A 12,475-nucleotide genomic window follows, 5' to 3' on the forward strand; every position below is an offset into this window, starting at 1 on the left:
TGAACGCTTTACACAGAATCTCTACCCGCACCCGTGGAGTAAACGAATGTGAAATGCGGCAGTTTGCTCAAGCTTTTCTTGTCTCCCGTATCATGTATGGGCTGCCGTATCATCCAGTCAACCGCACACAGATGCACCCGCTCGACTGGTTACTTAGCGAAGCCAAACGCATTGTAACTGGACTCCCAAGGTACAAAAGCCTCGAAGCGCTTAAAAGTTGTAGCAAACTCAACAACCTGTCCGAGCTCGTAGACATGCACATCTATGCACAAGAGGCGAGACTTCGCGCCACAAAAGCCGGGCGACACACACTCATGCTCCTCGGGTATGACGTCCACAATATGCCCATTTTGCCCAACAACTCGCCGCCGTGGAAAATCACGGCTCTCACCGATGGCAGCCCACTTCCTCTCAATATGGACCCTACTCAGCAAATGTGGTGCCTTGCATATGCCAAGAGGCATGCCAGAGCTACGAGTTCTCTCCTTGACTGAATGCATTGTATACACGGACGCTGCACTGCCTGCAAACAACGCTAGTAACACCTGTTATGCGACTGCTTGGTACGACCAGACAAATGAAAATCAGAACTGCTACCATCATATATCAGCAGAAGCAATGTCCAGCACCCGCGCTGAGCTAATGGCCATCCTAGATTATTTGGAGTGGGCCCTCGTAACTTCGTCTCAAACTGACCCTGTTCACCATCATGTGTACACAGATTCCCAGGCTACCCATCGGGCACATGCTAATGTAATTTACACAGATCCCGTACTGCAGAAGATCCGGCACCAGGCACGCCTGCTCCGCGAATGCGGTCACGATGTTACCATTCACTGGGTCCCTGCGCACTGCGGTATCCCCGGAAACGACAAGGCTCATAGACTGGCACGCGCTCATCTCTCTACCGTGCTAGCCAGAGCCTCCGATAATTCTTGTCCTCTCCTAGCTACCACACCTGAGGTAGCAGACCCAATGGCAGGCAAGTATGCAATCAAACAACGACGTGCCGCCTACCTCGCAGCAGTGGGCAATCCACTCTCTATACCGTCACTTCCTCCGAAGGTATTCACACGGCGAGAGTTAGTCTTGCTTCGGAGAATCCAGACAAGCACCCTCCTTACTCCTCACTTGTTGAACCATTTCCACAAGGGTGGCACACCACCAGCCCTAAGTGGGTTCTTTTCCATGTGCACATGTCGTGCTGATCTAAACCACTTTTGTTGGGAGTGCCCCCTCTGCATCCCACCAAGGCTTCGTGCCCTGGCCACCATACAGCAGGGACCCTGGCCTTCTTCTCTCCAGATTTGGACTTGCCCGGATACCACGTTTCCGGACCATGCCATCGAGCTCTGGCGAGCACTGCTGCTGTTCCTTCGGGACCCTGCAGCACCACCCGTCGGCGATCGGCTCTGCAACAGCCACAAGCGTCATGCGGCCCTCGCTTAGCTGCCTCCAGGACGTTCACTAATAAAACAGAGGCAGCCTTACCCTTCCCCTTTTGCAATAACACTCCTCCTCTTCCCACCGCAGCGTCTTCGGCCCATTGTAATGTGGAGTAAACGTGGTTTCATTCATTCATTCCAAGATTGGGGGGGGTGGGGGGGTGGGTGGCGTGTCTGGGCAAGATAAGATGACGTACGTCAGAAGCCACTATAGACTGCAAGTGGCTGGATGCCAGGGGCAAGCAGCAGACAACCAATCCTATGCACCAAGCAAGGCACTGGCATGATAAGTAACTGCATTGCATTTGGGAACTGAAGCGTGTTGGCAGAATCTATGAATCTGACCCCAAGGGTCCGGAACTTTAATTTCTACTTGGAACGATTTGAACATTTTGTAAGCACCAATGGTACCAAAGAAGAAAAGAAGCTGTCAGTTTTCTTAACAGTACTAGGCGCAGAGGCATATGAAGTCCTCAAGAACCTGGTAGTTCCAGTTCTTCCTGGAGAAAAGACTTTTGCAGAAGTCAAGGTACTGCTCAAGAACCACTACAGTCTGTAAATGTCAGTCATTGCTAAAAGGTGCAGGTTTGACTGCCGAGTTGAACTGGAGCATGAGAGTGTAGAAGATTTTATACTTGAATTAAAACACCTTGCTCGAAAATGCAACTTTGGAGGCTTTCTGCAGGATGCCTTGCGAGACAGGCTGGTAGCAGACATTTGCAATAAAGAAACACAAAGAGCTCTGTTCACCACGGAAGGCCTAACGTTGCAAGGCACCTGCAAGGCACCTGCAAGATAACGAAGGAAGATCTTAGTGCTCCATCTGATCTGAGGAAACACTGCCGGGCGTTTGAAGCACTGAAAATGAGAAGGATTGGGCCAAAGTTTGGAAGCTTGGACAACGTTACTACTATTGCAAGTGTATCTGTCCCAACCCACGACGACATCTCCTTGGTGATTCGGCAAGTGGTTAAAAAAGAGCTTGAATGCCTTGAAGTTGTTGACGATGCTCATGTGTGCCATCAGTGTGCATTTGATCATCGCTCTCCTGTGCCACCGGCCACCTGGGCACCTCAGAGTTACCGAGAACCTTGCAGGACCTATGCTGATAGTACGGAGAGCAGCAACTAGCCACTGCAACCGACAAGTCTGGGACACCAACAAGATGCACCACAACGATTTGTTCCGCGGGCTCTTCCCTCCTACAACCAGCCTGAAAGTACGTTTCCACCCATAACAACCACATCACCGGTGTCACCTGCGACAAGCCGCGACTCCCGCATTTGCTACAGCTGCAGTGTGCCTAGACACATTGCTAGTTATTGCCACCGCCGCCAGCAGCGTGCTCCACGGTTTAATTCCTACACACCCCGCGTGCCCACTGACGAGCCCTGGCCGTATCCCAGTTCCTTCCAGCGGCTGGAGCAGGAACGCGCGAACCGCAGTGACTCCCCCGTTTCCAATTGCAGCCTGACACCACCACCGACACGATGACGCTCTCCATCACCTCGTCGTCGCTCGTTATCACCGCCGCCGCTGGGGAACTAGCTGGTGCGACCGATGGGGGTGAGGCCGCAATATTTTCATCTTCATCAAGGCCCCCTTGTGTAAAATTGTTTAAAAACAAAGTGTGCATTTTAGTTGACAATGTGAGTGTGTTTGCTTTAGTTGACAGTGGGGCAGCAGTTTCTGTTATGAGCCTGTCCTTCAAAAATTGTCTTGGACAAAAAGTTACGTTTTCTTGGGATGGGCATGCTACCTTTCGTGGAGTTGGTGGCGAAATGTTACGCCCACTTGGGGTCTGTTCTGTTTCAGTTACGATAGGGGAGCAGACATTTAGGAGTGAATTTACTGTGCTTGCACGTACAACGCATGACATTATTTCAGGAATTGATTTCTTGCGTGTGTGGGGGGCAACTTTGGATTGTGGAAGTGGCGCGATTTCTCTTCGCCGCGAAGCGCGAACTTCAATGACAGATAGCACCAGTGATGCCGCCGACGTTCTCACCGTGTCACAAGATGTGTGTTTGCCCCCTAAGACTGCAATGTTTGTACCTGTCACTACTTCTCGCCCTCGTACAGGTTCTTGTGGTTTAGCCGAGCCCGACTATAACAGTGCGCTCAAGAAAAATGCGATAGTCCCTCGCTCCCTCGTTGTCACCACTGATGGTTGTACTCGTTTGTGGACAGTGAATGTTTCAACCCAATCCATAACATTGCCGCTAGGACTTAAACTGGAAAGTTTTGATGAACAAGCCATTGTCAGCGTCGGAACGGTCAAAATGTCAACTGCCGAAGAGAAATTCAACCCCGATTCCAACCATGATAATTCTGCTGACTTTAAGCGCGTGATTAACAAGTCGCTGTCTTCTAGTGAGCAGTGTCTGCCGGAAGCTGTGCTCGCTCGCTGCGCCACAGTGTTTGATTTTGCTCAAGGCCAACGAGCGTCCCATACACCACCGGCGTCTTGTATGCAACACCGCATCCATACAGGGCAAGCAACGTCAATTCGTCAGAAGCCCTACCACATTTCACCGTCAGAGAGAAAAGTCATCGCCGAGCAGGTCGAAGAAATGTTACAGAAAGGAGTGATTTTTTTTATTTATTTTTATTTACAGATACTGCAGGCCCTTGTCGGGCCTATGCAGGAGTGGATACTAAGAATACAAACAAGAGAAGTAAATTTAAACTAATTACTTGACATAATTGCAAAGATAATAATACATACAAAAGTGAGAAAAACAAAAAACATGGCAATACACTGGACGTAGATGACAAATGAATACGCGAACAGGGCAATATTATCAACTCAAAGTGTACACCACTTGGACTCTAATTTCAACAAAAGTTGACATTACTAATACATTCAACAAATGATTCCAGCGAAGCGGAGTTCACTGCCTCCTCAGATAACGTATTCCAATAATAAATTGCGTGAGGAAATAAAGAGAACTTGTGAACATTGATGTGGCTGACTGGCTGTCTAATAGTTTTACTGTGGTGCGTTCGCTCTGATCGTTTGAAAGGATCCTGAAGATATCGTTCCCATGATAGCTTAAAGTTCTCGTGATAAAGTTGGTAAATAAATGTTAATCTAGATATTATCCTGCGCTGCTCAAGTTTTTCTAGGTTGGCCCTATTACGTAAGTTGCTGACACTAGAGTGACGGGAGTAAACAGAATAAATAAAACGCAAAGCTCCAGGAATCAGATCCAAAGATCCAGGAATCATGTAGCCCTTGGGCTGCTCCTGTGATCCTAGTGAAGAAAAAAGACAACTCATGGAGATTCTATGTGAACTATCGCCGCCTAAACACCGTCACAAAGAAAGACGTGTACCCCCACCACGAATAGATGACACCGTTTACTGCCTCCACTCCACGTCGTATTTCTCTCCTGTTGATTTACGGTAAGGATATTGGCAAAAGATAGCAGCGGTTCGTGACTTCCAACAGCCACAAACGGTGAAAGATCTGCGAAGCTTTTTGGGCCTTTGCTCATATTTGCGGCGCTTTATCAAGAATTTTGCACAGCTTGCCTCTCCCCTCACGTATCTTCTTCACAAAGACACCCCATACTCGTAGACTGCTAACTGTGAGTCGGCGTTTCAACAGCTGAAATTTTTGTTGACTTCCGGACCGGTACTGCGGCATTTTGATCCGGAGGCGTCAACTGAGCTGCACACTGACGCCAGCAGTGCAGGTGTTGGTGCTGTGCTTGTTCAACTCTGCAATGGCCGTGAGCATGCAATTGCCTACGCTAGTCGGACACTTACAAAAGCAGAGACAAACTACATCATTACTAAACTCGAGTGCCTAGCAGTCGTATTCGCCATTCAGAAGTTCCATCCGTATCTACATGGCCGCGCATTCACGATAGTGACTGACTATCATTCACTCTGTTGGCTGGTTGGGCTGCGTGACCCGTCTGGTCGGTTGGCCCGCTGGGCTTTGCGCCTTCAAGAGTACAGCTTTTCCGTTAACTACAAGAGCGGGCGCTGTCACACAGATGCTGATTGCCTATTCTGTCTCCCTTCGCCTCACACTAAAGCTGAGGATGATGACTTCGATGACTACCTAGTTTCCATCTCTTCCGACTTTCCAGACCTGTGTACCTTCGAGAGCGAGCAACGTTGTGACCCTACTTTGAAATCCCTACGGGCAACTGCACGTGAACCAGCAGGAACAACACCGTTTACTTTTCGTAATGGTTTGCTGTACAAAATATTACTCGGCGAACGATCCCCCATTGCTTCTAGTTGTGCCCAAAAATCTTTGCCCTGCTGTCCTTCGTTCCATGCATGACGATACCACGTCCGGGCACCTTGGCTTTGCACGCACACTACACCGACTTAGACAGATTTTTCTGGCCCAAGCTCTGGAAAACAACGAAACAGTATGTCGCCAGCTGTACTGTTTGCCAGCACCACAAGCAAACGACGACAGCCCCAGCAGGCTATTTACAACCAGTTAGGCCACCGACGCTACCCTTTGGAAAAGTCGGCATCGACTTGCTTGGCCCGCTCCCAAAGACGTCAGCTGGCTACCGCTGGATTATAGTGTGCGTAGATTATCTTACTCGCTACACGGAAACGGCGGCACTTCCATCCGCCACTGCAGCAGATGTCTCTTCATTTTTGTTGCGTCACATCATACTCCGTCACGGTGCTCCCCGGGTTGTCATCAGTGACCGTGGACAGCAATTTACCACCGACGTCGTTGAAGAACTTTTATGGCTTTGTGGTTCTGCATAGCGGCATTCCACTCCTTACCACCCACAAAACACTGGCCTCACGGAGTGGACGAATCGAACCCTTACCAACATGTTATCAATGTATGTCGCTGCTGACCACAAGAATTGGGATGCCGTCTTACCTTTTGTAACGTACGCGTTCAATAGTGCCAAGCACAAAGTTACTGGATATGCGCCGTTCTTTTTGCTGTACGCACGCGCTCCCCAGAGCTTTCTGGACACTATTCTACCTTTATTGTGCCAAGAAGATCCTTCCATCGCCCAAACTCTGTGTCGTGCTTAGGAAGCATGCCGACTGGCGCATCTTAGGACGTTGTCCTCACAAGGCAACAGCAAGGTTCGCTATGATATGCGGCATATCCTCGTCAGCTTTACTCCCGGTGATTATGTTTGGTTGTGGACACCTGTTCGCAAAAAGGGATTGTACCGCAAGTTTCTCGCCACTTACACGGGACCATTCGTTATACTCGCCCGCTTGAGTGATGTGAACTATGTCGTCGCCAAAGTGACAGCAAGTAATCGGCGTTCACGTGCGACGCAAGTTGTTCACGTGGCCAGACTCGAGCAGTACAATCACAGGTCCCTTTAACTCGCTCAGCGAGCTTCGTCTGACCTCGGGGAAAATGTCGCAGCACTGCGCGACTGAGGCAGAGAAAGAAGTAGAGTGTGCGCACGTGATCTCGGGGTACTCTGCGCTGGCTGGGCCTAGCCTGTAGCTTCCTTCTCGGACCTCATTTCACCCTGTCAATAAACATAATTCGTAACAATATGACTAATAAAAATCGGGCCCCTCGGTTAACCCCCTTTCTTCTCGTTTATCCGAACCTAAGTAACTCCACTTCAAAAGTCTGCACCCACATTTTCTCTCCCTTTATATTCGTCATGAAATCAGTAGTCTTACAAAGCAAGGCTCCACCTCATTACTTTTCTGTGTGTTAACTTAGCCTTACTCAAGAATTATGTCCCCACTCACCATTTTGGTACCGTTCTTTGGCACACATCACAAGACCTCACGTATCTCTTCATGTCACTCTGGATTCCGGGCCAAAAGAAGTCTTGTGTAATCCTTGCTATAGTGCTTTTTATGCCCTGATGACAACCCATGACACTATCATGTCCTAATCCCATCACTGTCTCCCTAAAGGCCCTAGGCACAATGAGCTGCTGAGCCTCTCTGCCTGAGCTGAATATGCATATTCTATATAAAAGACCATTTTGCATAACAAACTCAAACGTAGTGTGGCTTCTTTTCCTTTTCACTAATTCTCCTATCTTCTTGTGGCACAATCTCACCAACTCATGCTTCTCTTGCTCCTCCCTGAAATGAGCAGGCGTGATGCTTATACACTGAATTGCAGGTACCTTCAGGGCTGCCATTGGTGTCTCGCTCTGGGCTTAGGCTCTGGTCCGTACAGACAACGATATATACCTGGACGGCATACCCCAGTTGCCGCTTCTCGTGAATTATTGGTGTAGAGCTGTTCCATCACAGTGCTGGCGACACAAACATAGAGTACTGGTCGACATCGCCAGCAGCCATTTCTGGAGTGAAAATAACTCGGAAGCCCCTCTCCCTTGATGAAAACGGGTGCCCTGACAGTGTTGCTACGGAATGTTTGATGGCTGTGCGAATGAGGCCTAAGACTCCCCAAGAAGTGATAGAAGCCTATCATATAGGAAAAAAAAAAACTGGCCAAAAATCACTTGGTTTGTATGACAAGAAATTTGCTTTCTGCAGCAGATATTTTTCTAACTTCAGCTGATTTAGAAGGCTGAGGCAACTTATGTCACATGTGCTTGTGTGCTTGTTTATATATGTGTGAATGATTCAATAAACCCTTCTGTTGCGAGTCAGCGCTTCCATGTGTCTCTTGCTCTATCCGTCCTGTTTGTGCAAGCTGTTCTTATGTCAAGATGAACAGTTTCTGTGAAGGCCTTGTTAAAAGACTTGGTAAAGGGTAAGGTTGGAATAAGAGCCATCTCTAGGGCCACATGTAGGGCCAACTTGGAGCATCAGGAAAATGCGACCTTGCAAAAATTTAATGCCAAACATGCCACATCCTCGATGTGTTTTGGTGGTCGCGTGATATGCCTTCCGTTGGGCAGTTCCTTGACCGACCAAAATGCCACTGACCTCTGAGGGCTCATGCGCTTTACGTCGCGCAACCCTTGTCAGTCAAAGAGTTCATGAGGACAATAAGGAGTGATGAGCTGGTATATGGGTCTCATCATGGATGATAACGGTTTAACGCATTGGATAAGGTGCTAAAAAGCTATAAAATCTTATAATGGTTGGAGAAATTCTGATAAGGACTGATAAGGGTCAGGTCCAAAAGGTTGATAAGGACCAATAAGGGTTGATAAGTGTTTATACTGGCCAGATAAAGTTTCATAAGATTGATAATGACACTGGGCTACATGGAGAGGATCGAGTGGTACTTGGACAAAGTCAGTGGAGCTTTTGTGTGAATTTTTTCAAGAGACTGGGAACTCGTAAAGTCTGTTTCACATGCCGCAACTGAAGCGCAAAAAGTTGATTGTGATATTTAGAGGGCTTATTTCACACGATTGCAGTTTTAACAATGCAGCTGGTATAACGGCCAGGCTTGCTTGCTGCCAGATTTTGCGGCAAACACGACATGATTTTTTTCAATGTAATAAAAGTACCTGTGCTTTACAATGCTATTCACCAGACTTTAATTGGACCTAATAATACATGTTTTATAATTTAAAAATGCTTTGAAGTTTAAATTTGTTTTGGAGAGCGCAACAGAATTTGCTAACGCTTAGTGCAAGTATGCATGGCGACTCAAACGGCTGGCACAGCTGGTCATTCAATGCTGTCTCTTGTGCCTTCTTTGTCCATCATTCTGCCTGCGCCACCACAAATTGCAAAAAGACGTATCAACAAGGACATATAGCTATCCTCATCTCATATGCAGTGTTCAGAATTCGGCTGCAGTGAAGTCATCATGTCAGCTCAGAGAGATCTCTGCGCTACCCATGCTTAGCATCAGCTTCTGTAGAAATTATCTGTTTTCAGTCGAACCCGCTTATATCAAGTGCCACAAAAATTCCATTGTTATAACCGATAATTGTTTTAACCGGGTTACATGAAAAAGTCTAAATTGGGGGATGGCAAAGCTTATCTTAGAAAACTATAATGGTGGGGAGACCAGTGCCCCTCCCCACCACCTTCCTCCGTCTGACTGCTGATTGTGCTCACTCGTTTAACTGCTTCCTTGGAATGCTTCCTGTAATGCTGCAATACTGAAACACAGAGCATTGTGGGGCCACAATAAATTTGTGGTGGTGCGTGGAATCTGGAAAGGATTGTAAAGACGTGCCAGCGCTAACATTCACAAATGCTATTTTATGCTTAAAATCGGATATTTTGTCGGGATTGCAAATTAACCAAAGATAGGTAGGCCGGTTGGCTTTGGGAGTCCATAGTAAAACCACCAGTGAGGCATTGCAGGGTGACGTGGGTTGGGTCTATATTGAAGTCAGAGAAGCACAGAGCAAAATTAGTTTTGAAGGAAGACTCAGGAACATGGATGAAAATAATGAACAGCTACAGTGCACAACTATCTGTACTTGAAAAGCATGAAAGAATAGAGGAAGAGGTCAAGAAAGTTGGCAACCAATTACAGAAGCTGTAAATAGACAACCAGGAGTCATCAAAAAGAAAGTGAGAGAAACAGAGACAGTTAATTGGATTCAAAGCATGGAAACAAAAAGGACCATGGAGATTAAATTTGCAGGAATGAGGAGAAATTAGGAGGGAAAATGTGTATAACACAAAGGGCACTCAGTTCCTTGCTATATGAGGCTCGAGCTGGTTGCTTAAGGATAAAAACATACTGAAGCAAATATTCGTGATAAGATGAGGCAGGTGTGTGCTTCAGCAAAAACTCCAGAGACCACTCACATCCTAATGGAATGCAAAGGTATTCAACCAGTGAGACCCATAGGTAATGTGCAGCTTCCAAGAAGTGCTTCGATTTAAAGTGGACGGCAGGGCATCAACCAGTCGGCAGTCTAGATAAGCAAGAGACGTTTGGAGTATTGGTAGAAGAGAAGCAGGCAAGAGATTGACACGACCAGATCCGTTACAGGCATAGGTAGCAGTACAAGGTAGGTACAGAAGTATTGAGGAGAAAAAAATACTAGAGAGATATATGTATACAAAAAAATGCTATAGTGAGAAACATCTATTGCATACCTCAGTAACTCAAGCAGGCTAGGTGCCTATTTGACACTACTCCATTTCAAAGGGGATTCATCATCACCATCCGACGCACCGCCTGGGCAGTGTCAAGTGCCTGAATACATACTGTGTGCCGTAAAAATTTCGCCTTCCCACCCTTGGTATGCTTCACTGCAATGCTTAGCTTAAGGTACTGCGACCGCTGCTGTATTGTGGCAAAGCTGACTTTCTGGAACCAGCATTATGCAATGCGTCATGCTTTCTGAGCTTCGAAGCCATTGGCAAGGTTTACAATGGTGGAGTCGGACAACGGCGAATTTTCAATAAAACACGGCACTGAGCAGCAACAAACTTGGTAGTGATCGTCAAAGCAGGTAGGCCTAGCGTTGCGGTGGTGGTGGCTATGGCTGCTAGTGGATCTGTGTGTGAGAGCGTCTGTTCAAGGCTGCAAGATAATCCAAATGGTGGTGATGGTAGCTTCAATAATGCCGTTCCAAACCTGTAGTCATCACAAGAAGTCCGGAAAATGAGATGGCAAAGGTGTTCCAAAAGGATTTCTCCTTGGGCAAGGTGGTGCTTACATTTCCTAGGTATACTTCTAGGTATACTTGAACATGGTACGAAATACATTTCATGAAAGGAACAGAACAAAAAAAGAGAGTGAAGTGCCAACACTTCACTGTTGGCACTTCAGTGCTTCACTGTCTTCGTTATTCTTTTCTCTTTTCAAGAAATGTATTTCGTGCCAGATTCAAGTATGCCTAGGAAATCAGACGGCAAAGGGTTTTTGCATCCAAAACTTAGAGCATTATTGTACAAGGACTCTATGGGGTCCATGGTGGTGTTGCAAAGGTATCCGAATTGCGTCCAGAAAGTTGGTCGTTGACTGTATTGTGTCGTAACTTGAGGCATTTGTGATGTGGCCATAAGTGTTGCTCTTGGGTCATTATACTCGCATTGCTAACTACATCTGTTGTAGTTTGACAGGATTTAAATGCTGTATATTCAAGTCATATGCAAGCAGTTAGCATTCTTAGATATTGTGCAACAACAGAAAAGCACGAGGCTGTTGAGATTGCACCAGTGTGCTCATACTGATGAAGCTCAATGAAGTAAAATTAGTTTTCTGCAGTCTCTACCCTTGTCTGTTCTTGCACGCTATTTTTCTCTAAGCATTGAGGACCAGCCACCTCAGCAACAAGTTCTATTTGGTCAGCATCCAGTTTAAGTATTTGTTCATTTTTGTGTTGCCCACTGATGACAAGCATGCACAAGTGTGAGCACATTGTTCCTAACTGTATTGCACAACTGTTGTTTTGAACATTAGACCGGCTCAACAGAGGCATTGTAAAATGCTCTTGAGCCTAATAGCCAGTTCATTGTGAAGCTCCACTTCTTTTATGGGTGGTTCAGTATTTGTTGTACCAGCCTACTGAAGAATACCCAATAAACGGTGGTTCAAGTGAAGCTGATGAGTGCTCTGGTGCAGGCGCCAGTGCATGCTGACCATAACCAACTCTGGAGCTGAGCCAATCGAGATGCTGGAGCTGAGCCTACAAACCAAGCTGGATCGTGGTGAGCATATCAGGGCTGCAAAGAGCTCAGCTAAAATATTTGCGCTAATTTTTCCAGTCATCGATAAAGTTACCAGAGAAGGTCGTCGATGTGATGGCTAAGCATCACGAACTAAGGCACTTCCAGGTACAGCAAGAACATCTCCAGTCATTTATAATGAATAAATGTCACTCGGTATAATCCAAAAATATGGATGCACAACTGTATGATTAGGTTTCTAACATATGTACTTCTAAAATGAACTTGACAAAACCAGCAAAAAAATTTAGACGCAAACAAGACGGAAAGAAGAGACACACAACCCTGGACTATCAACTGAGACATATTTGAAAACACGGATCAACCCTCGAACGTCAAACCGTTGACGCATGCGCAATGCTCTTAGCAAGGTACAAATTCTCTAAATTGATGAACACATTTTTGCCCAACTACCACATCTTTAAATTCAACCTTTTAGAAAAAACTCTCTTTATCGCTCATAGAGATAGAAGGAA

At 46.6% G+C, this 12,475-nt stretch overlaps 1 protein-coding gene across 4 annotated transcripts in view; it reads left to right on the plus strand.

The window, feature by feature from the left end:
- Nucleotides 1-12,475, plus strand: part of brun (trafficking protein particle complex subunit brun) — a 663,235-nt gene that overhangs the window by 394,782 nt on the left and 255,978 nt on the right. For all 4 annotated transcript variants that reach the window (XM_070522710.1, XM_070522707.1, XM_070522708.1 and 1 more), the window contains one exon: nucleotides 11,896-11,981. In XM_070522710.1, the coding sequence (XP_070378811.1) occupies nucleotides 11,896-11,981 (86 nt within the window). The remainder of the gene's footprint in view (nucleotides 1-11,895; nucleotides 11,982-12,475) is intronic.

The sequence above is a fragment of the Dermacentor albipictus genome, chromosome 7 (assembly GCF_038994185.2).
Source record: "Dermacentor albipictus isolate Rhodes 1998 colony chromosome 7, USDA_Dalb.pri_finalv2, whole genome shotgun sequence".
Classification (NCBI taxonomy): Eukaryota; Metazoa; Arthropoda; class Arachnida; order Ixodida; family Ixodidae; genus Dermacentor; species Dermacentor albipictus.